The sequence below is a fragment of the Oncorhynchus masou genome, chromosome 9 (assembly GCF_036934945.1).
Source record: "Oncorhynchus masou masou isolate Uvic2021 chromosome 9, UVic_Omas_1.1, whole genome shotgun sequence".
NCBI lineage: Eukaryota > Metazoa > Chordata > Actinopteri > Salmoniformes > Salmonidae > Oncorhynchus > Oncorhynchus masou.
Window position 1 is genome coordinate 87,337,317 of NC_088220.1, and position 24,824 is coordinate 87,362,140.

A 24,824-nucleotide genomic window follows, 5' to 3' on the forward strand; every position below is an offset into this window, starting at 1 on the left:
CTCCTCTCTCTCCTTCTGTCTTTCTGTCTCTCCTCTCTCTCCTTCTGTCTTTCTCTGTCTCCCCTCTCTCTCCTTCTGTCTTTCTCTGTCTCTCTCTCTCAGGGAGCCCTCAGGCAGCAGCCGTTTGACTCCTCGGAAGAGAAGCCCCAGTTCCCAGGAGCATCGGCAGAGTTTATTGATCACCTGGAGTTCATCCAACCTAACGTGATCTCTGGGATCCCCGTCTACAGGGTCATGGACCGGGCCGGGAAGATCATTAACCCCTCGGAGGACCCACAGGTAACAATACACACTCTACTAGTTGATACTACACAGGTCATTAACCCCTCAGAGGACCCACAGTACTAGTTGATACTACACAGGTCATTAACCCCTCAGAGGACCCACAGTACTAGTTGATACTACACAGGTCATTAACCCCTCAGAGGACCCACAGGTAACAATACACACTCTACTAGTTGATACTACACAGGTCATTAACCCCTCAGAGGACCCACAGTACTAGTTGATACTACACAGGTCAGTAACCCGTAGGCTGTTACTGCTGTTACCTTGTCAATAGAATTAGATTCCCTATCTCTATGACTACCACAGTATTATACAGCACCTTGTCAATAGAATTAGAATCCCTATCTCTATGACTACCACAGTATTATACAGCACCTTGTCAATAGAATTAGAATCCCTATCTCTATGACTACCACAGTATTATACAGCACCTTGTCAATAGAATTAGAATCCCTATCTCTATGACTACCACAGTATTATACAGCACCTTGTCAATAGAATTAGAATCCCTATCTCTATGACTACCACAGTATTATACAGCACCTTGTCAATAGAATTAGAATCCCTATCTCTATGACTACCACAGTATTATACAGCACCTTGTCAATATAATTAGAATCCCTATCTCTATGACTACCACAGTATTATACAGCACCTTGTCAATAGAATTAGATTCCCTATCTCTATGACTACCACAGTATTATACAGCACCTTGTCAATAGAATTAGAATCCCTATCTCTATGACTACCACAGTATTATACAGCACCTTGTCAATAGAATTAGAATCCCTATCTCTATGACTACCACAGTATTATACAGCACCTTGTCAATATAATTAGAATCCCTATCTCTATGACTACACTCCCTGTCTGATTGGCTGATTGTGTTGGCCCTTCCTTCCTCCCCTCAGCTCTCCAAGGAACAAGTGTTGAACTTCTACCAGAAGATGACCCTTCTGAACACCATGGACCGTATCCTGTATGAGTCTCAGAGACAGGTGACAGAGAGCTACCACCTGGGTCTGTCATGAGGTCTGCCTAACAAATGGCACCCTATTCCCTACAGGGCAGTACTTGGACCAGGGTCCATAGGGAATAGGGTGGTACATCTCTAGACAGGACTCTAATGATGTGACATCTCTAGACAGGACTCATATGATGTGTGTGTTGTAAGGTGGTATATCTAGACAGGACTCTAATGATGTGTGTGTTGTAGGATGGTACATCTCTAGACAGGACTCTAATGATGGTACATCTCTAGACAGGACTCTAATGATGTGACATCTCTAGACAGGACTCTAATGATGGTACATCTCTAGACAGGACTCTAATGATGTGACATCTCTAGACAGGACTCTAATGATGGTACATCTCTAGACAGGACTCTAATGATGGTACATCTCTAGACAGGACTCTAATGATGGTACATCTCTAGACAGGACTCTAATGATGGTACATCTCTAGACAGGACTCTAATGATGGTACATCTCTAGACAGGACTCTAATGATGGTACATCTCTAGACAGGACTCTAATGATGGTACATCTCTAGACAGGACTCTAATGATGGTACATCTCTAGACAGGACTCTAATGATGGTACATCTCTAGACAGGACTCTAATGATGTGTGTGTGTTGTAGGGTCGTATATCCTTCTACATGACTAACTATGGAGAGGAGGGAACACACATCGGCAGCGCTGCAGCTCTCGACCCAAGGGACTTGGTCTTCGGCCAGTACAGGGAAGCAGGTAAAGATTCAGCTCTCGACCCAAGGGACTTGGTCTTCGGCCAGTACAGGGAAGCAGGTAAAGATTCAGCTCTCGACCCAAGGGACTTGGTCTTCGACCAGTACAGGGAAGCTGGTAAAGATTCAGCTCTCGACCCAAGGGACTTGGTCTTCGGCCAGTACAGGGAAGCAGGTAAAGATTCAGCTCTCGACCCAAGGGACATGGTCATCGGGCCAGTACAGGGAAGCAGGTAAAGATTCGGCTCTCGACCCAAGGGACTTGGTCATCGGGTCAGTACAGGGAAGCAGGTAAAGATTCGGCTCTCGACCCAAGGGACTTGGTCATCGGTTCAGTACAGGGAAGCAGGTAAAGATTCGGCTCTCGACCCAAGGCCAGTACAGGGAAGCAGGTAAGGCTTCAATAGGGTTTAATGAGAGGAAGACCTGTTGACATCTCACCACTGTTTAAGGATACTCTTGAGTCGATATTCATGTAATAAGGAATTCCCCTCGACCCCTTGTGTAGAAGAGCCAACTCTTGTCAGAAATAACAAAACATACCCCAAAAAAGCTGGTGTGTAACTAGGTCAAAAATCTCAAGTTATGGTTCACAATGGCTCCACGTAGGGACATAAGAGCCTGCGAGGAGAGTCCTGTAGCTTCAGGCTATACCACGTGACCCGGAATCCTTGTATGTTACATGTAACTAGAGCACCGTGTGTAGACGCTGTCACAGGCTAGACGTTTCACTTGTTTAGTAATAGTTCGTTTTATAACTGTTCTCTACTTGTAGCTGTGTAGTCAGTTTTATAACTCTGTTCTCTACTTGTAGCTGTGTAGTCAGTTTAACTCTGTTCTCTACTTGTAGCTGTGTAGTCAGTTTTATAACTGTTCTCTACTTGTAGCTGTGTAGTCAGTTTAACTCTGTTCTCTACTTGTAGCTGTGTAGTCAGTTTAACACTGTTCTCTACGTGTAGCTGTGTAGTCAATTTAACTCTGTTCTCTACTTGTAGCTGTGTAGTCAGTTTTATAACTCTGTTCTCTACTTGTAGCTGTGTAGTCAGTTTAACACTGTTCTCTACGTGTAGCTGTGTAGTCAATTTAACTCTGTTCTCTACTTGTAGCTGTGTAGTCAGTTTTATAACTCTGTTCTCTACTTGTAGCTGTGTAGTCTGTTTTTTAACTCTGTTCTCTACTTGTAGCTGTGTAGTCTGTTTTATAACTATGTTCTCTACTTGTAGCTGTGTAGTCAGTTTAACTCTGTTCTCTACTTGTAGCTGTGTAGTCTGTTTAACTCTGTTCTCTACTTGTAGCTGTGTAGTCTGTTTTATAACTCTGTTCTCTACTTGTAGCTGTGTAGTCTGTTTTTTAACTCTGTTCTCTACTTGTAGCTGTGTCGTCAGTTTAACTCTGTTCTCTACTTGTAGCTGTGTCGTCAGTTTAACTCTGTTCTCTACTTGTAGCTGTGTAGTCAGTTTAACTCTGTTCTCTACTTGTAGCTGTGTAGTCCGTTTTATAACTCTGTTCTCTACTTGTAGCTGTGTAGTCAGTTTGTTTGTGTTGTTGGTCTTGGCTAGCTTAATGTTCCTGTTAGCTAGCTAGTGGCTGCTGGCTTCGTCATGAAAAGAGGCGTGAGGGAAGCCCTTACGATATGACATGTTTTCTAAGTAGCGAGAACGCTCTGGAGCAGGCAGTGTTGAAAAGTCATCTTCAAACATGTACTTCTCTTAAATCTAGTTTTGTAATTGACTAAAACAAGCAGACATCAAAGAATTTTTAAAGGTCAAGTGTTTGCTGGGAGCCAATGTGGTAACCTAGGTAACCGCGTGTTGTCGTTTTTCCCCGGGGGCTGGTTGGGGCCGCGACGGTCTATCTAATAATGACTGGGACTATTCAACGGGGGTTTAGTGAGAGAACAAACTGTTTCACGTCTCACCCCCCCCCGTTCCGCCTCACTGGTTGGACTGTAATTTGATACAGTTTTGCTTCAAAGCTGAGTGAAACGCTGACTCGGGCCAATAACAAACCATTAATTAGAGGTGACCCCTCCCTGTTTTAATGGACACGTGCAGGTGATCCTAGTGAATACGACCATATTATCAAACTATTTAACAGGCGATGCTCATTCTAATTCTGAATAATACATTGACTCTCATTCAATGTTTAACAACCCTCTGTGTCCTGTAGGGTTTAACGACCCTCTGTGTCCTGTAGGGTTTAACGACCCTCTGTGTCCTGTAGGGTTTAACGACCCTCTGTGTCCTGTAGGGTTTAACGACCCTCTGTGTCCTGTAGGGTTTAACGACCCTCTGTGTCCTGTAGGGTTTAACGACCCTCTGTGTCCTGTAGGGTTTAACGACCCTCTGTGTCCTGTAGGGTTTAACCACCCTCTGTGTCCTGTAGGGTTTAACGACCCTCTGTGTCCTGTAGGGTTTAACGACCCTCTGTGTCCTGTAGGGTTTAACGACCCTCTGTGTCCTGTAGGGTTTAACGACCCTCTGTGTCCTGTAGGGTTTAACCACCCTCTGTGTCCTGTAGGGTTTAACGACCCTCTGTGTCCTGTAGGGTTTAACGACCCTCTGTGTCCTGTAGGGTTTAACGACCCTCTGTGTCCTGTAGGGTTTAACGACCCTCTGTGTCCTGTAGGGTTTAACGACCCTCTGTGCCTTGTAGGGTTTAACGACCCTCTGTGTCCTGTAGGGTTTAACGACCCTCTGTGTCCTGTAGGGTTTAACGACCCTCTGTGTCCTGTAGGGTTTAACGACCCTCTGTGTCCTGTAGGGTTTAACGACCCTCTGTGTCCTGTAGGGTTTAACGACCCTCTGTGTCCTGTAGGGTTTAACGACCCTCTGTGTCCTGTAGGGTTTAACGACCCTCTGTGTCCTGTAGGGTTTAACGACCCTCTGTGTCCTGTAGGGTTTAACGACCCTCTGTGTCCTGTAGGGTTTAACGACCCTCTGTGTCCTGTAGGGTTTAACGACCCTCTGTGTCCTGTAGGGTTTAACGACCCTCTGTGTCCTGTAGGGTTTAACGACCCTCTGTGTCCTGTAGGGTTTAACGACCCTCTGTGTCCTGTAGGGTTTAACGACCCTCTGTGTCCTGTAGGGTTTAACGACCCTCTGTGTCCTGTAGGGTTTAACGACCCTCTGTGTCCTGTAGGGTTTAACGACCCTCTGTGTCCTGTAGGGTTTAACGACCCTCTGTGTCCTGTAGGGTTTAACGACCCTCTGTGTCCTGTAGGGTTTAACGACCCTCTGTGCCCTGTAGGGTTTAACGACCCTCTGTGCCCTGTAGGGTTTAACGACCCTCTGTGCCCTGTAGGGTTTAACGACCCTCTGTGCCCTGTAGGGTTTAACGACCCTCTGTGCCCTGTAGGGTTTAACGACCCTCTGTGCCCTGTAGGGTTTAACGACCCTCTGTGCCCTGTAGGGTTTAACGACCCTCTGTGCCCTGTAGGGTTTAACGACCCTCTGTGTCCTGTAGGGTTTAACGACCCTCTGTGTCCTGTAGGGTTTAACGACCCTCTGTGTCCTGTAGGGTTTAACGACCCTCTGTGTCCTGTAGGGTTTAACGACCCTCTGTGTCCTGTAGGGTTTAACGACCCTCTGTGTCCTGTAGGGTTTAACGACCCTCTGTGTCCTGTAGGGTTTAACGACCCTCTGTGTCCTGTAGGGTTTAACGACCCTCTGTGTCCTGTAGGGTTTAACGACCCTCTGTGTCCTGTAGGGTTTAACGACCCTCTGTGTCCTGTAGGGTTTAACGACCCTCTGTGTCCTGTAGGGTTTAACGACCCTCTGTGTCCTGTAGGGTTTAACGACCCTCTGTGTCCTGTAGGGTTTAACGACCCTCTGTGTCCTGTAGGGTTTAACGACCCTCTGTGTCCTGTAGGGTTTAACGACCCTCTGTGTCCTGTAGGGTTTAACGACCCTCTGTGCCCTGTAGGGTTTAACGACCCTCTGTGCCCTGTAGGGTTTAACGACCCTCTGTGCCCTGTAGGGTTTAACGACCCTCTGTGCCCTGTAGGGTTTAACGACCCTCTGTGCCCTGTAGGGTTTAACGACCCTCTGTGCCCTGTAGGGTTTAACGACCCTCTGTGCCCTGTAGGGTTTAACGACCCTCTGTGCCCTGTAGGGTTTAACGACCCTCTGTGCCCTGTAGGGTTTAACGACCCTCTGTGTCCTGTAGGGTTTAACGACCCTCTGTGTCCTGTAGGGTTTAACGACCCTCTGTGTCCTGTAGGGTTTAACGACCCTCTGTGTCCTGTAGGGTTTAACGACCCTCTGTGTCCTGTAGGGTTTAACGACCCTCTGTGTCCTGTAGGGTTTAACGACCCTCTGTGTCCTGTAGGGTTTAACGACCCTCTGTGTCCTGTAGGGTTTAACGACCCTCTGTGTCCTGTAGGGTTTAACGACCCTCTGTGTCCTGTAGGGTTTAACGACCCTCTGTGTCCTGTAGGGTTTAACGACCCTCTGTGTCCTGTAGGGTTTAACGACCCTCTGTGCGCTGTAGGGTTTAACAACCCTCTGTGCGCTGTAGGGTTTAACAACCCTCTGTGCCCTGTAGGGTTTAACAACCCTCTGTGCCCTGTAGGGTTTAACAACCCTCCGTGTCCTGTAGGGTTGAACAACCCTCTGTGTTTTGTCGGTAGGCGTGCTGATGTACTCTCTGTGTTTTGTCGGTAGGCGTGCTGATGTACTCTCTGTGTTTTGTCGGTAGGCGTGCTGATGTACTCTCTGTGTTTTGTCGGTAGGCGTGCTGATGTACCCTCTGTGTTTTGTCGGTAGGCGTGCTGATGTACCCTCTGTGTTTTGTCGGTAGGCGTGCTGATGTACCCTCTGTGTTTTGTCGGTAGGCGTGCTGATGTACTCTCTGTGTTTTGTCGGTAGGCGTGCTGATGTACCGTGGTTTCCCCCTGGATCTGTTCATGGCTCAGTGCTATGCCAACGTTGACGACCTGGGCAAGGGACGCCAGATGCCCGTTCACTACGGAAGCAAAGACCTCAATTTCGTCACCATCTCCTCTCCTCTGGCCACTCAGATCCCACAAGGTGAGCCCCTGTCTCAGATCGTGGTTGGGATTAACTCCATATCGATTCCAGTCAATTCAGAAAGTACATTTCAAATGTTACAAATTTTTAAACCGGTTTAGAGAATTGAAATTCTAATCTCGGTCTTCCTGACCATGTGACTAGCTAGCTAGGAAACACTCCAGGCCCTATTTAGCTACTGGCTATAACTGGGCCCAGAGTTTGTCCCTACGGTGGCTTGCGAAGGTATTCAACCACCCTTGGCATTTTTACTATTTTGTTGCATTACAACCTGGGTTTAAAATAGATTTGTATCATTTGATTTACACAACAAGCCTACCACTTTGAAGATGCAAAATATTTTTTATTGTGAAACAAGAAATAAGACACAAAAAAACAGAGAACTTGAGCGTAACTATTCATCCCCACTCCAAAGTCAATACTTTGTAGAGCCACCTTCTGCAGCCATTACAGCTGCAAGTCTCTTGGGGTATGTCTCTATAAGCTTGGCACTTCCAGCCACTGGGATTTTTGCCCATTCTTCAAGGCAAAACTGCTCCAGTTCCTTCAAGTTGGACAGGTTCCGCTGGTGTACAGCAATCTTTAAGTCATACCACAGATGCTCAATTGGATTGAGGTCTGGGCTTTGACTAGGCCATTCCAAGACATTTAAATGTTTCCCCTTAAACCACTTGAGTGTTGCTTTAGGAGTATGCTGAGGGTCATTGTCCTGCTGGAAGGTGAACCTCCGTCCCAGTCTCAAATCTCTGGAAGACTGGAACAGGTTTCCCTCAAGAATTTCCCTGTATTTAGCACCATCCATAATTTCTTCAATTTTGATCAGTCCCTGCAGTCCCTGCCGATGAAAAACATCCCCACAGCATGATGCTTCCACCACCATGCTTCACTGTGGGGATGGGGTTCTCGGGGTGATGAGAGGTGTTGGGTTTGCCCCAGAAATAGCGTTTCCTTGATGGGCAAAAACCTCAATTTTAGTCTCATCTGACAAGAGTACCTTCTTCCATATGTTTGGGGTTCTCCCACATACTTTTTGACGAACACCAAACATGTTTGCTTATTTAAATACATATCCACGCACCACGTTTTTTCAGTTTTGTATTTTTTTTTTTTTTTCATTTCACTTCACTAATTTGGACAATTGTGTGTATGTTAATTACATGAAATCCAAATAAAATTCAATTTAAATTACAGGTTGTAATGCAACAAAAATAGGAAAAACGCCAAGGGGGTGAATACCTTTGCAAGGCCCTGTATTTAGCTACTGGCCATAACTGGGCCCAGAGTTTCTTCCTATTTAGCTACTGGCTATAACTGGGCCCAGAGTTTCTTCCTATTTAGCTACTGGCCATAACGGGGCCCAGAGTTTCTTCCTATTTAGCTACTGGCTATAACTGGGCCCAGAGTTTCTTCCTATTTAGCTACTGGCTATAACTGGGCCCAGAGTTTATTCCTATTTAGCTACTGGTTATAACTGGGCCCAGAGTTTATTCCTGTTTAGCTACTGGCTATAACTGGGCCCAGAGTTTCTTCCTGTTTAGCTACTGGCTATAACTGGGCCCAGAGTTTATTCCTGTTTAGCTACTGGCTATAACTGGGCCCAGAGTTTCTTCCTGTTTAGCTACTGGCTATAACTGGGCCCAGAGTTTATTCCTATTTAGCTACTGGTTATAACTGGGCCCAGAGTTTATTCCTATTTAGCTACTGGCTATAACTGGGCCCAGAGTTTCTTCCTATTTAGCTACTGGCTATAACTGGGCCCAGAGTTTATTCCTATTTAGCTACTGGTTATAACTGGGCCCAGAGTTTCTTCCTGTTTAGCTACTGGCTATAACTGGGCCCAGAGTTTATTCCTATTTAGCTACTGGTTATAACTGGGCCCAGAGTTTCTTCCTGTTTAGCTACTGGCTATAACTGGGCCCAGAGTTTCTTCCTGTTTAGCTACTGGCTATAACTGGGCCCAGAGTTTATTCCTGTTTAGCTACTGGCTATAACTGGGCCCAGAGTTTCTTCCTGTTTAGCTATTGGCTATAACTGGGCCCAGAGTTTCTTCCTGTTTAGCTACTGGCTATAACTGGGCCCAGAGTTTCTTCCTGTTTAGCTACTGGCTATAACTGGGCCCAGAGTTTCTTCCTGTTTAGCTACTGGCTATAACTGGGCCCAGAGTTTATTCCTATTTAGCTACTGGTTATAACTGGGCCCAGAGTTTATTCCTATTTAGCTACTGGCTATAACTGGGCCCAGAGTTTCTTCCTATTTAGCTACTGGCTATAACTGGGCCCAGAGTTTATTCCTATTTAGCTACTGGTTATAACTGGGCCCAGAGTTTCTTCCTGTTTAGCTACTGGCTATAACTGGGCCCAGAGTTTCTTCCTGTTTAGCTACTGGCTATAACTGGGCCCAGAGTTTATTCCTGTTTAGCTACTGGCTATAACTGGGCCCAGAGTTTCTTCCTGTTTAGCTACTGGCTATAACTGGGCCCAGAGTTTCTTCCTGTTTAGCTACTGGCTATAACTGGGCCCAGAGTTTCTTCCTGTTTAGCTACTGGCTATAACTGGGCCCAGAGTTTCTTCCTATTTAGCTACTGGCCATAACTGGGCCCAGAGTTTCTTCCTATTTAGATACTGGACATAACTGGGCCCAGAGTTTCTTCCTGTTTAGCTACTGGCTATATCTGGGCCCAGGGTTTCTTCCTGCTTAGCTACTGGCTATAACTGGGCCCAGAGTTTCTTCCTATTTAGCTACTGGCCATAACGGGGCCCAGAGTTTCTTCCTATTTAGATACTGGACATAACTGGGCCCAGAGTTTCTTCTTGTTTAGCTACTGGCTATAACTGTCTGTCTGTCTGTACTAACGTCTGTCTGTCTGTCCTGACCCCCCCCCCTCTGTGTACCAGCGGCAGGGGCAGCGTACGCAGCGAAGAGAGAGAACACCAACCGTGCTGTGATCTGTTACTTCGGAGAGGGCGCGGCCAGCGAGGGCGACGCCCACGCCGGGTTCAACTTCTCTGCGACCCTGGAGTGCCCGCTCATCTTCTTCTGCCGTAACAACGGCTACGCCATCTCCACGCCGACCAACGAGCAGTACCGGGGGGACGGCATCGGTAAGACGGGCAGCACGCTGTTCTGTTTGGGTTCCCGTCAGCTGGTGTTTAACTTGAACAACAGCCAGTCTTCCTGAGGTGCAGTACAAAACAACAATAACAACAGAGAGATAACAACAGAGAGACAACAACAGAGAGACAACAACAGAGAGATAACAACAGAGAGATAACAACAGAGAGATAACAACAGCTAGTCTTCCTGAGGTGCAGTACAAAACAATAACAACAGAGAGATAACAACAGAGAGATAACAACAGAGAGATAACAACAGAGAGATAACAACAGAGACACGATGTCTGAAGAAAGTTTTATTTGTAATATGTAATTGGTTCTGGATCCGAGAGTCTGCTAAATGACTCCCAACTGTAGTGGTTCTGGATCAGAGAGTCTGCTAAATGACTCCCAACTGTAGTGGTTCTGGATCAGAGAGTCTGCTAAATGACTCCCTACTGTAGTGGTTCTGGATCAGAGAGTCTGCTAAATGACTCCCAACTGTAGTGGTTCTGGATCAGAGAGTCTGCTAAATGACTCCCTACTGTAGTGGTTCTGGATCAGAGAGTCTGCTAAATGACTCCCAACTGTAGTGGTTCTGGATCAGAGAGTCTGCTAAATGACTCCCAACTGTAGTGGTTCTGGATCAGAGAGTCTGCTAAATGACTCCCTACTGTAGTGGTTCTGGATCAGAGAGTCTGCTAAATGACTCCCAACTGTAGTGGTTCTGGATCAGAGAGTCTGCTAAATGTCTCCCAACTGTAGTGGTTCTGGATCAGAGAGTCTGCTAAATGACTCCAAACTGTAGTGGTTCTGGATCAGAGAGTCTGCTAAATGACTCCCAACTGTAGTGGTTCTGGATCAGAGAGTCTGCTAAATGACTCCCAACTGTAGTGGTTCTGGATCAGAGAGTCTGCTAAATGACTCCCTACTGTAGTGGTTCTGGATCAGAGAGTCTGCTAAATGACTCCCTACTGTAGTGGTTCTGGATCAGAGAGTCTGTTAAATGACTCCCTACTGTAGTGACTGGATAAGAGAGTGCTAAATGACTCCCTACTGTAGTGACTGGATAAGAGAGTCTGTTAAATGACTCCCTACTGTAGTGACTGGATAAGAGAGTCTGTTAAATGACTCCCAACTGTAGTGGTTCTGGATCAGAGAGTCTGCTAAATGACTCCCTACTGTAGTGACTGGATAAGAGAGTCTGTTAAATGACTCCCAACTGTAGTGGTTCTGGATCAGAGAGTCTGCTAAATGACTCCCAACTGTAGTGGTTCTGGATCAGAGAGTCTGCTAAATGACTCCCTACTGTAGTGACTGGATAAGAGAGTCTGCTAAATGACTCCCTACTGTAGTGACTGGATAAGAGAGTTTGTTAAATGACTCCCTACTGTAGTGACTGGATAAGAGAGTCTGTTAAATGACTCCCTACTGTAGTGACTGGAAAGAGAGTGCTAAATGACTCTCTACTGTAGTGACTGGATAAGAGAGTCTGTTAAATGACTCCCTACTGTAGTGACTGGATAAGAGAGTCTGTTAAATGACTCCCTACTGTAGTGACTGGATAAGAGAGTCTGTTAAATGACTCCCTACTGTAGTGACTGGATAAGAGAGTCTGTTAAATGACTCCCTACTGTAGTGACTGGATAAGAGAGTCTGTTAAATGACTCCCTACTGTAGTGACTGGATAAGAGAGTCTGTTAAATGACTCCCTACTGTAGTGACTGGATAAGAGAGTCTGTTAAATGACTCCCTACTTTAGTGACTGGATAAGAGAGTCTGTTAAATGACTCCCTACTGTAGTGACTGGATAAGAGAGTCTGTTAAATGACTCCCTACTGTAGTGACTGGATAAGACAGTGCTAAATGACTCCCTACTTTAGTGACTGGATAAGAGAGTCTGCTAAATGACTCTCTACTGTAGTGACTGGATAAGAGAGTCTGTTAAATGACTCCCTACTGTAGTGACTGGATAAGAGAGTCTGCTAAATGACTCTCTACTGTAGTGACTGGATAAGAGAGTCTGCTAAATGACTCCCTACTGTAGTGACTGGATAGGAGAGTCTGTTAAATGACTCCCTACTGTAGTGACTGGATAAGAGAGTCTGCTAAATGACTCCCTACTGTAGTGACTGGATAAGAGAGTCTGTTAAATGACTCCCTACTGTAGTGACTGGATAAGAGAGTCTGTTAAATGACTCCCTACTGTAGTGACTGGATAAGAGAGTCTGTTAAATGACTCCCTACTGTAGTGACTGGATAAGAGAGTCTGTTAAATGACTCCCTACTTTAGTGACTGGATAAGAGAGTCTGTTAAATGACTCCCTACTGTAGTGACTGGATAAGAGAGTCTGTTAAATGACTCCCTACTGTAGTGACTGGATAAGAGAGTCTGTTAAATGACTCCCTACTGTAGTGACTGGATAAGAGAGTGCTAAATGACTCCCTACTGTAGTGACTGGATAAGAGAGTGCTAAATGACTCCCTACTGTAGTGACTGGATAAGAGAGTCTGTTAAATGACTCCCTACTGTAGTGACTGGATAAGAGAGTCTGTTAAATGACTCCCTACTGTAGTGACTGGATAAGAGAGTGCTAAATGACTCCCTACTGTAGTGACTGGATAAGAGAGTCTGTTAAATGACTCCCTACTGTAGTGACTGGATAAGAGAGTCTGCTAAAAGGAGAAAGGTTTACTGTTTATCTATGATTTTGTTTCCAGTTCTGAGGATCTGTGTCATGTTGTGAACCGATCCTGTGTTGTTGTGGTCCTCTCAGCTGCACGCGGTCCAGGCTACGGTATGATGTCTATCAGAGTGGATGGTAACGATGTGTTCGCTGTGTACAACGCTACCAAGGAGGCTCGCCGTAGGGCTGTGGCCGAGAACCAGCCCTTCCTCATCGAGGCCATGACCTACAGGTACACTACCCGTCTGTACCTGTCTGTACCTGTACACTACCTGTCTGTACCTGTACACTACCTGTCTGTACCTGTACACTGCCTGTCTGTACCTGTACACTACCTGTCTGTACCTGTACACTGCCTGTCTGTACCTGTACACTACCTGTCTGTACCTGTACACTGCCTGTCTGTACCTGTCTGTACCTGTACACTGCCTGTCTGTACCTGTCTGTACCTGTACACTGCCTGTACCTGTACCTGTCTGTACCTGTACACTACCTGTCTGTACCTGTACACTACCTGTCTGTACCTGTACACTACCCATCTGTACCTGTACACTACCTGTCTGTACCTGTACACTGCCTGTCTGTACCTGTCTGTACCTGTACACTGCCTGTACCTGTACCTGTCTGTACCTGTACACTACCTGTCTGTACCTGTCTGTACCTGTACACTGCCTGTACCTGTACCTGTCTGTACCTGTACACTACCTGTCTGTACCTGTACACTACCTGCCTGTACCTGTACACTACCTGTCTGTACCTGTACACTACCTGTCTGTACCTGTACACTACCCATCTGTACCTGTACACTACCTGTCTGTACCTGTACACTGCCTGTCTGTACCTGTCTGTACCTGTACACTGCCTGTACCTGTACCTGTCTGTACCTGTACACTACCTGTCTGTACCTGTCTGTACCTGTACACTACCTGTCTGTACCTGTACACTACCTGTCTGTACCTGTACACTACCCGTCTGTACCTGTCTGTACCTGTACACTACCTGTCTGTACCTGTACACTGCCTGTCTGTACCTGTACACTACCTGTCTGTACCTGTACACTACCCGTCTGTACCTGTCTGTACCTGTACACTACCTGTCTGTACCTGTCTGTACCTGTACACTACCTGTCTGTACCTGTCTGTACCTGTACACTGCCTGTACCTGTACCTGTCTGTACCTGTACACTACCTGTCTGTACCTGTACACTACCTGCCTGTACCTGTACACTACCTGTCTGTACCTGTACACTACCTGTCTGTACCTGTACACTACCCATCTGTACCTGTACACTACCTGTCTGTACCTGTACACTACCTGTCTGTACCTGTACACTACCTGTCTGTACCTGTACACTACCTGTCTGTACCTGTACACTACCTGTCTGTACCTGTACACTACCTGTCTGTACCTGTACACTACCTGTCTGTACCTGTACACTACCTGTCTGTACCTGTACACTGCCTGTACCTGTCTGTACACTACCTGTCTGTACCTGTCTGTACCTGTACACTACCCATCTGTACCTGTCTGTACCTGTACACTACCCATCTGTACCTGTACACTGCCTGTCTGTACCTGTACACTGCCTGTACCTGTCTGTACACTACCTGTCTGTACCTGTACACTGCCTGTACCTGTCTGTACACTACCTGTCTGTACCTGTACACTACCTGTCTGTACCTGTACACTGCCTGTACCTGTCTGTACACTACCTGTCTGTACCTGTCTGTACCTGTACACTACCTGTCTGTACCTGTACACTACCTGTCTGTACCTGTACACTACCTGTCTGTACCTGTACACTACCTGTCTGTACCTGTACACTACCTGTCTGTGCCTGTACACTACCTGTCTGTACCTGTACACTGCCTGTACCTGTCTGTACACTACCTGTCTGTACCTGTCTGTACCTGTACACTACCTGTCTGTACCTGTCTGTACCTGTACACTACCTGTCTGTACCTGTCTGTACCTGTACACTACCTGTACCTGTACACTACCTGTCTGTACCTGTCTGTACCTGTCTGTACCTGTACACTACCTGTCTGTACCTGTACACTACCTGTCTGTACCTGTCTGTACCTGTACACTGCCTGTACCTGTACACTACCTGTCTGTACCTGTACACTACCTGTCTGTACCTGTACACTGCCTGTCTGTACCTGTACACTGCCTGTCTGTACCTGTACACTACCTGTCTGTACCTGTACACTACCTGTCTGTACCTGTACACTGCCTGTACCTGTACACTACCTGTCTGTACCTGTCTGTACACTGCCTGTCTGTACCTGTACACTACCTGTCTGTACCTGTCTGTACACTACCTGTCTGTACCTGTACACTACCTGTCTGTACCTGTACACTACCTGTCTGTACCTGTACACTACCTGTCTGTACCTGTACACTACCTGTCTGTACCTGTACACTGCCTGTCTGTACCTGTACACTACCTGTAGCTGTACCCCCTCTAGCACCAGGGTCAGCTTACTCTCAAATGTAGTTTTGCCATCATTGTAAGCCTGCCACACACACACTATACGATATATTTATTAAACATAAGAATGAGTGTGAGTTTTTGTCACAACCCGACTCGTGGAAAGTGACAAAGAGCTCTGATAGGACCAGGGCACAAAGAATAATATTATGATAATCAATCATTTCGCTCTTTATTTAACCACCTTACATATAAAACCTTATTTGTTCATCAAACATTGTGAATGACTCACCAGGTTAATGAGAAGGGTGTGCTTGAAAGGACACAGATAACTCTGTAATGTTGGGTTATATTGTAGAGTCTCAGTCTTAAATCATTTTTCACACACCTGTATTTAGTTTTCATGCTGGTGAGGCCCGAGAATCCACTCTCACATAGGTGCCTGGTAGCAAAGGTCATAAGAATCTTAACAGTGTGATTTGCCAAGGCAGGATACTCTGAGTGCAGCCCTATCCAGAAATCTGGCAGTGGCTTCTGATTGAATTCAATTTTCACAGAACTACTTGTTGCAATTTCGATGAGGCTCTCTTGTTCAGATATCGGTAAGTGGACTGGAGGCAGGGCATGAAAGGGGATAACGAATCCAGTTGTTTGTGTCATCCGTTTCGGTAAAGTACCTGCGTAATTGCGCACCCAACTCACTCAGGTGCTTCGCTAAATCACATTTGACATTGTCCGTAAGCTTGAGTTCATTTACACACAAAATAATTATACAATGATGGATAGACCTGTGTGTTGTCCTTGTTAATGAAGACAGAGACGATCTCCAACTTCTTAATCATAGTCTCAATTCAGTCCCGCACATTGAATATGGTTGCGGAGAGTCCCTGTAATCCCAGATTCAGATCATTCAGGGTAGAAAAAACACCCAGATATGTATGTATGTAGAATATGATATAAGATATATGTATGTAGAACAAGAGGTCATGTCTATTCTATATGTATGTAGAACAAGAGGTCATGTCTATTCTATATGTATGTAGAACAAGGAGTCATGTCTATTCTGTCTATACATATAGAATAGACATGACTCTTTGTTCTACATACATATAGAATAGACATGACTCTTTGTTCTACATACATATAGAATAGACATGACTCTTTGTTCTACATACATATAGAATAGACATGACTCTTTGTTCTACATACATATAGAATAGACATGACTCTTTGTTCTACATACATATAGAATAGACATGACTCTTTGTTCTACATACATATAGAATAGACATGACTCTTTGTTCTACATACATATAGAATAGACATGACTCTTTGTTCTACATACATATAGAATAGACATGACTCTTTGTTCTACATACATATAGAATAGACATGACTCTTTGTTCTACATACATATAGAATAGACATGACTCTTTGTTCTACATACATATAGAATAGACATGACTCTTTGTTCTACATACATATAGAATAGACATGACTCTTTGTTCTACATACATATAGAATAGACATGACTCTTTGTTCTACATACATATAGAATAGACATGACTCTTTGTTCTACATACATATAGAATAGACATGACTCTTTGTTCTACATACATATAGAATAGACATGACTCTTTGTTCTACATACATATAGAATAGACATGACTCTTTGTTCTACATACATATAGAATAGACATGACTCTTTGTTCTACATACATATAGAATAGACATGACTCTTTGTTCTACATACATATAGAATAGACATGACTCTTTGTTCTACATACATATAGAATAGACATGACTCTTTGTTCTACATACATATAGAATAGACATGACTCTTTGTTCTACATACATATAGAATAGACATGACTCTTTGTTCTACATACATATAGAATAGACATGACTCTTTGTTCTACATACATATAGAATAGACATGACTCTTTGTTCTACATACATATAGAATAGACATGACTCTTTGTTCTACATACATATAGAATAGACATGACTCTTTGTTCTACATACATATAGAATAGACATGACTCTTTGTTCTACATACATATAGAATAGACATGACTCTTTGTTCTACATACATATAGAATAGACATGACTCTTTGTTCTACATACATATAGAATAGACATGACTCTTTGTTCTACATACATATAGAATAGACATGACTCTTTGTTCTACATACATATAGAATAGACATGACTCCTTGTTCTACATACGAATAGACATGACTCCTTGTTCTACATACATACAGTGCCTTGCGAAAGTATTCGGCCCCCTTGAACTTTGCGACCTTTTACCACATTTCAGGCTTCAAACATAAAGATATAAAACTGTATTTTTTTGTGAAGAATCGACAACAAGTGGGACATAATCATGAAGTGGAACGACATTTTTTGGATATTTCAAACTTTTTTAACAAATCAAAAACTGAAAAATTGGGCGTGCAAAATTATTCAGCCCCTTTACTTTCAGTGCAGCAAACTCTCTCCAGAAGTTCAGTGAGCATCTCTGAATGATCCAATGTTGACCTAAATGACTAATGATGATAAATACAATCCACCTGTGTGTAATCAAGTCTCCATATAAATGCACCTGCACTGTGATAGTCTCAGAGGTCCGTTAAAAGCGCAGAGAGCATCATGAAGAACAAGGAACACACCAGGCAGGTCCGAGATACTGCTGTGAAGAAGTTTAAAGCCGGATTTGGATACAAAAAGATTTCCCAAGCTTTAAACATCCCAAGGAGCACTGTGCAAGCGATAATATTGAAATGGAAGGGGTATCAGACCACTGCAAATCTACCAAGACCTGGCCGTCCCTCTAAACTTTCAGCTCCTACAAGGAGAAGACTGATCAGAGATGCAGCCAAGAGGCCCATGATCACTCTGGATGAACTGCAGAGATCTACAGCTGAGGTGGGAGACTCTGTCCATAGGACAACAGTCAGTTGTATATTGCACAAATCTGGCCTTTATGGAAGAGTGGCAAGAAGAACGCCATTTCTTAAAGATATCCATAAAAAGTGTCGTTTAAAGTTTGCCACAAGCCACCTGGGAGACACACCAAACATGTGGAAGTAGGTGCTCTGGTCAGATGAAACCAAAATTGAACTTTTTGGCAACAATGCAAAACGTTATGTTTGGCGTAAAAGCAACAGCTCATCACCCTGAACACACCATCCCCACTGTCAAACATGGTGGTGGCAGCATCATGGTTTGGGCCTGCTTTTCTTCAGCAGGGACAGGGAAGATGGTTAACATTGATGGGAAGATGGATGGAGCCAAATACAGGACCATTCTGGAAGAAAACCTGATGGAGTCTGCAAAAGACCTGAGACTGGGACGGAGATTTGTCTTCCAACAAGACAATGATCCAAAACATAAAGCAAAATCTACAATGGAATGGTTCAAAAATAAACATATCCCGGTGTTAGAATGGCCAAGTCAAAGTCCAGACCTGAATCCAATCGAGAATCTGTGGAAAGAACTGAAAACTGCTGTTCACAAATGCTCTCCATCCAACCTCACTGAGCTCGAGCTGTTTTGCAAGGAGGAATGGGAAAAAATTTCAGTCTCTCGATGTGCAAAACTGATAGAGACATACCCCAAGCGACTTACAGCTGTAATCGCAGCAAAAGGTGGCGCTACAAAGTATTAACTTAAGGGGACTGAATAATTTTGCACGCCCAATTTTTCAGTTTTTGATTTGTTAAAAAGGTTTGAAATATCCAATAAATGTCGTTCCACTTCATGATTGTGTCCCACTTGTTGTTGATTCTTCACAAAAAAATACAGTTTTATATCTTTATGTTTGAAGCCTGAAATGTGGCAAAAGGTCGCAAAGTTCAAGGGGGCCGAATACTTTCGCAAGGCACTGTATTAGGGGAAACATTTACCTCACCTTCCACTGACATTCTCCTTCCGTCCCATCCCTCAGGATTGGTCACCACAGCACCAGCGACGACAGCTCGGCCTACCGCTCCGTAGATGAGGTGAACTACTGGGACAAACAGGACCACCCCATCTCTCGGCTGCGCCACTACATGACGGCCCGCTCCTGGTGGTCCGAGGAGGACGAGAGGAGCTGGAGGAAACAGAGCCGTAAGATGGTGATGGAGGCGTTTGAGAAGGCCGAGAAGAGACACAAGCCCCACCCTGACTTGATGTTCTCTGACGTGTATGAAGAGATGACCCCTAACCTGGTCAAGCAGAAGGAGGCCATGTGGAGACATGTCCAGCAGTACAAAGAGCATTATCCCCTGGATGCCTACGCCAAGTAAACACTACCACAGGAGTACGCTACAAAAAGCAGGATCAATGAGTTAGCCGGCTAATTTTTGATTAAGCAACCACAAATTAAAAAATATATATATTTTCTGGTTCATTTAAAAAGCTAAACGTTTTGTTTGTTGAATCAATTAGACCATGCCCAAGTTTATCTGTCTAAAAATATAATATTTAGGCTAGTTCGCTGGCTAACTCGTTGGTCCTGCTGATAGTATATCCTTCAGGTTCTGACAGAGTACCACCTGGCACCCTCCTCGAGATGGCACCCTATTCCCTACTCTAGATGGCACCCTATTCCCTACTCTAGATGGCACCCTATTCCCTACTCTAGATGGCACCCTCCTCTAGATGGCACCCTATTCCCTACTCTAGATGGCACCCTATTCCCTACTCTAGATGGCACCCTATTCCCTACTCTAGATGGCACCCTCCTCTAGATGGCACCCTATTCCCTACTCTAGATGGCACCCTATTCCCTACTCTAGATGGCATCCGCCTCTAGATGGCACTCTACTCCCTACTCTAGATGGCACTCTACTCCCTACTCTAGATGGCACCCTACTCCCTACTCTAGATGGCACCCTACTCCCTACTCTAGATGGCACCCTATTCCCTACTCTAGATGGCACCCTATTCCCTACTCTAGATGGCACCCTATTCCCTACTCTAGATGGCACCCTATTCCCTACTCTAGATGGCACCCTATTCCCTACTCTAGATGGCACCCTATTCCCTACTCTAGATGGCACCCTATTCCCTACTCTAGATGGCACCCTATTCCCTACTCTAGATGGCACCCTATTCCCTACTCTAGATGGCATCCTATTCCCTACTCTAGATGGCACCCTACTCCCTACGCTAGATGGCACCCTATTCCCTACTCTAGATGGCACCCTATTCCCTACTCTAGATGGCACCCTATTCCCTACTCTAGATGGCACCCTATTCCCTACTCTAGATGGCATCCGCCTCTAGATGGCACTCTACTCCCTACTCTAGATGGCACCCTATTCCCTACTCTAGATGGCACCCTATTCCCTACTCTAGATGGCATCCTATTCCCTACTCTAGATGGCACTCTACTCCCTACTCTAGATGGCACTCTACTCCCTACTCTAGATGGCACCCTATTCCCTACGCTAGATGGCACCCTATTCCCTACTCTAGATGGCACCCTATTCCCTACTCTAGATGGCACCCTATTCCCTACTCTAGATGGCACCCTATTCCCTACTCTAGATGGCACCCTACTCCCTACTCTAGATGGCACCCTATTCCCTACTCTAGATGGCATCCGCCTCTCGATGGCACTCTACTCCCTACTCTAGATGGCACTCTACTCCCTACTCTAGATGGCACCCTACTCTAGATGGCCCCCTACTCCCTACTCTAGATGGCACTCTACTCCCTACTCTAGATGGCACCCTATTCCCTACTCTAGATGGCACCCTATTCCCTACTCTAGATGGCACCCTATTCCCTACTCTAGATGGCACCCTATTCCCTACTCTAGATGGCATCCGCCTCTAGATGGCACTCTACTCCCTACTCTAGATGGCACCCTATTCCCTACTCTAGATGGCACCCTATTCCCTACTCTAGATGGCACCCTATTCCCTACTCTAGATGGCACCCTATTCCCTACTCTAGATGGCACCCTATTCCCTACTCTAGATGGCACCCTCCTCTAGATGGCACCCTATTCCCTACTCTAGATGGCACCCTATTCCCTACTCTAGATGGCACCCTATTCCCTACTCTAGATGGCACCCTCCTCTAGATGGCACCCTATTCCCTACTCTAGATGGCACCCTATTCCCTACTCTAGATGGCATCCGCCTCTAGATGGCACTCTACTCCCTACTCTAGATGGCACTCTACTCCCTACTCTAGATGGCACCCTACTCCCTACTCTAGATGGCACCCTACTCCCTACTCTAGATGGCACCCTATTCCCTACTCTAGATGGCACCCTATTCCCTACTCTAGATGGCACCCTAATCTAGATGGCACCCTATTCCCTACTCTAGATGGCACCCTATTCCCTACTCTAGATGGCACCCTATTCCCTACTCTAGATGGCACCCTATTCCCTACTCTAGATGGCACCCTATTCCCTACTCTAGATGGCACCCTATTCCCTACTCTAGATGGCATCCTATTCCCTACTCTAGATGGCACCCTACTCCCTACGCTAGATGGCACCCTATTCCCTACTCTAGATGGCACCCTATTCCCTACTCTAGATGGCACCCTATTCCCTACTCTAGATGGCACCCTATTCCCTACTCTAGATGGCATCCGCCTCTAGATGGCACTCTACTCCCTACTCTAGATGGCACCCTATTCCCTACTCTAGATGGCACCCTATTCCCTACTCTAGATGGCATCCTATTCCCTACTCTAGATGGCACTCTACTCCCTACTCTAGATGGCACTCTACTCCCTACTCTAGATGGCACCCTATTCCCTACGCTAGATGGCACCCTATTCCCTACTCTAGATGGCACCCTATTCCCTACTCTAGATGGCACCCTATTCCCTACTCTAGATGGCACCCTATTCCCTACTCTAGATGGCACCCTACTCCCTACTCTAGATGGCACCCTATTCCCTACTCTAGATGGCATCCGCCTCTCGATGGCACTCTACTCCCTACTCTAGATGGCACTCTACTCCCTACTCTAGATGGCACCCTACTCTAGATGGCCCCCTACTCCCTACTCTAGATGGCACTCTACTCCCTACTCTAGATGGCACCCTATTCCCTACTCTAGATGGCACCCTATTCCCTACTCTAGATGGCACCCTATTCCCTACTCTAGATGGCACCCTATTCCCTACTCTTGATGGCACCCTATTCCCTACTCTAGATGGCATCCGCCTCTAGATGGCACTCTACTCCCTACTCTAGATGGCACCCTATTCCCTACTCTAGATGGCACCCTATTCCCTACTCTAGATGGCATCCTATTCCCTACTCTAGATGGCACTCTACTCCCTACTCTAGATGGCACTCTACTCCCTACTCTAGATGGCACCCTATTCCCTACGCTAGATGGCACCCTATTCCCTACTCTAGATGGCACCCTATTCCCTACTCTAGATGGCACCCTATTCCCTACTCTAGATGGCACCCTATTCCCTACTCTAGATGGCACCCTATTCCCTACTCTAGATGGCACCCTACTCCCTACTCTAGTTGCCACCCTATTCCCTACTCTAGATGGCATCCTCCTCTAGATGGCACCCTATTCCCTACTCTAGACAGAAGTAGTGCACTATATATGGAATAGGGTGCTATTTGGTGTACACTCAGTCTGCAGGAAAACACTGTACAGCGTTGCAGGTAGAAATGTCACAAATAGAACTGACATGATTCGTTTTGCTTCATGTCAGAGGCATGTTTGTTCTATACAAAATATTTCTATCTGAACGTTCCACAACATTGTGCCATGTTGAATGTGGCCTAGGCTGGAGCAGGCAGGGTGTGGAGGCGAGGAGAGGCTGATGGTTTAGATGGGACTGTTGTTGCACACTTTGTATTCTACTGTTCTGCATAGAGTTATAGTTCTGGTATTCTGACCAGGCTAGAATTCTTTTCTGGTATTCTGACCAGGCTGGAATTCTTTTCTGGTATTCTGACCAGGCTGGAATTCTTTTCTGGTATTCTGACCAGGCTGGAATTCTTTTCTGGTATTCTGACCAGGCTGGAATTCTTTTCTGGTATTCTGACCAGGCTAGAATTCTTTTCTGGTATTCTGACCAGGCTGGAATTCTTTTCTGGTATTCTGACCAGGCTGGAATTCTTTTCTGGTATTCTGACCAGGCTAGAATTCTTTTCTGGTATTCTGACCAGGCTGGAATTCTTTTCTGGTATTCTGACCAGGCTAGAATTCTTTTCTTTCTGCCCAGTAGTGGGAGGGAGTGGCTAATGTTGAGGATGGTTTTGTTCTAATCGACCACTTTGGGCCTCCTAGTTTTTTTTGTGTGCTTTGAATGAATGAGAGTCTGACCCAGTCAGTCCTGTGTTTTTGTTGTTGTTGTTGTTAACCCCTCCTCGGCGACACCCAGCTTTTACCAGTGTATTTAAACTATTTCAGAGCGAACACACGACTAACAGAAGCCGTGAGCTAGTTCAGGGTTAAAACAAAATGGTAACCATCTGTGAGTTCCAGGGGAGAGGTTTGAGTTTGTCGGTTGATTCTTGTAGGCAGACCGTATTTTAAACAAAACACCTGTGTTAAAACAGGATTTTCCTGCTGGCTCAACAAATGAGTAGTTGAATGGTCTTCATTAGTCATTTATCAGTGCATGAGTCTACCCAATGAGCAAAAGGCATATGAAACCAGTTCTCTCACTGGTTATTCATACCGGAGTGATGCAGACTGGGGGAAATAAGACTGAACATGACTTAACAATGTACCCATACCAGTGGTGTTGTCGTGCATATCTAGAACCCTGTGCCTAGTTCCTCCTTTACAGAGAAAGTTTCAGGCAATACTGTAGACTCCCACTCATTTCGTATGCATAGTTTTCTAGCTGTTTGGTATCGGGGGGGGGTCTATGGCTGAGGTGTTTTTGAGTTTAATAAAGTTTGACTATACTCCAAAAAAATGTGTCCAGGTTACTGAGTAAACATCTAGAAAGCAGCTGACTGATCAGTTGGGGACAGATGGCACACAAAGCCGCTTGGAACTGTTGTTGAGACGAGCAGTTTGAGAATACTTGTTGGTGTTGTATAATATACACCATAGTGCAAAACCAACCATGACCCTCCATCTGGCATCGTTATTTAATTTGAAACTTTCTTGTGAATTTTAACCACCCTTTTTCCTCCCCAATTGGTAGTTTACGATCCTGTTTTTTTTTTTTAAATCGCTGCGATGTTCATACACATTTTTCATATGAGAATAGTACAGTCTGGACCTACAAGTCCACAGCTAACAGTCCAACTCACATCCATCCCACTGTTATCAAATTAGATTTTCAGAGCTGATCTCATACGTACATGCTCTGTTGCTTAACACAGTGCTCAGTTCATTACATTCTCGTTAAATAATCGCCTCCCCATAACACACACAACGAAAAGTTTCAAATTAAATGACTGCAAGATTCTTTTTTTTCACACTCAAGTCAGATTTCCAAGACCACTGGAAAAACATTTTGGGGGGGGGACAGTCATTTCACTTCAAAAAAATAAATAATTGTCGATCACTGACATTTGACCTAGTTGTTTTGAAAGGAAC

At 45.3% G+C, this 24,824-nt stretch overlaps 1 protein-coding gene across 1 annotated transcript in view; it reads left to right on the forward strand.

Annotated features, from left to right (window-relative positions):
• The window catches only part of bckdha (branched chain keto acid dehydrogenase E1 subunit alpha), a 28,808-nt gene extending 4,012 nt beyond the window's left edge, over positions 1 to 24,796 (forward strand). Inside the window, exons 2-8 of the mRNA XM_064975382.1 lie at positions 103 to 279; positions 1,200 to 1,286; positions 1,929 to 2,037; positions 6,902 to 7,063; positions 9,958 to 10,164; positions 12,933 to 13,074; positions 19,226 to 24,796. Coding sequence (XP_064831454.1) covers positions 103 to 279; positions 1,200 to 1,286; positions 1,929 to 2,037; positions 6,902 to 7,063; positions 9,958 to 10,164; positions 12,933 to 13,074; positions 19,226 to 19,568 — 1,227 coding nt within the window. The 3' untranslated portion in view covers positions 19,569 to 24,796. The remainder of the gene's footprint in view (positions 1 to 102; positions 280 to 1,199; positions 1,287 to 1,928; positions 2,038 to 6,901; positions 7,064 to 9,957; positions 10,165 to 12,932; positions 13,075 to 19,225) is intronic.
• The last annotated feature ends 28 nt before the right edge of the window (positions 24,797 to 24,824 follow it).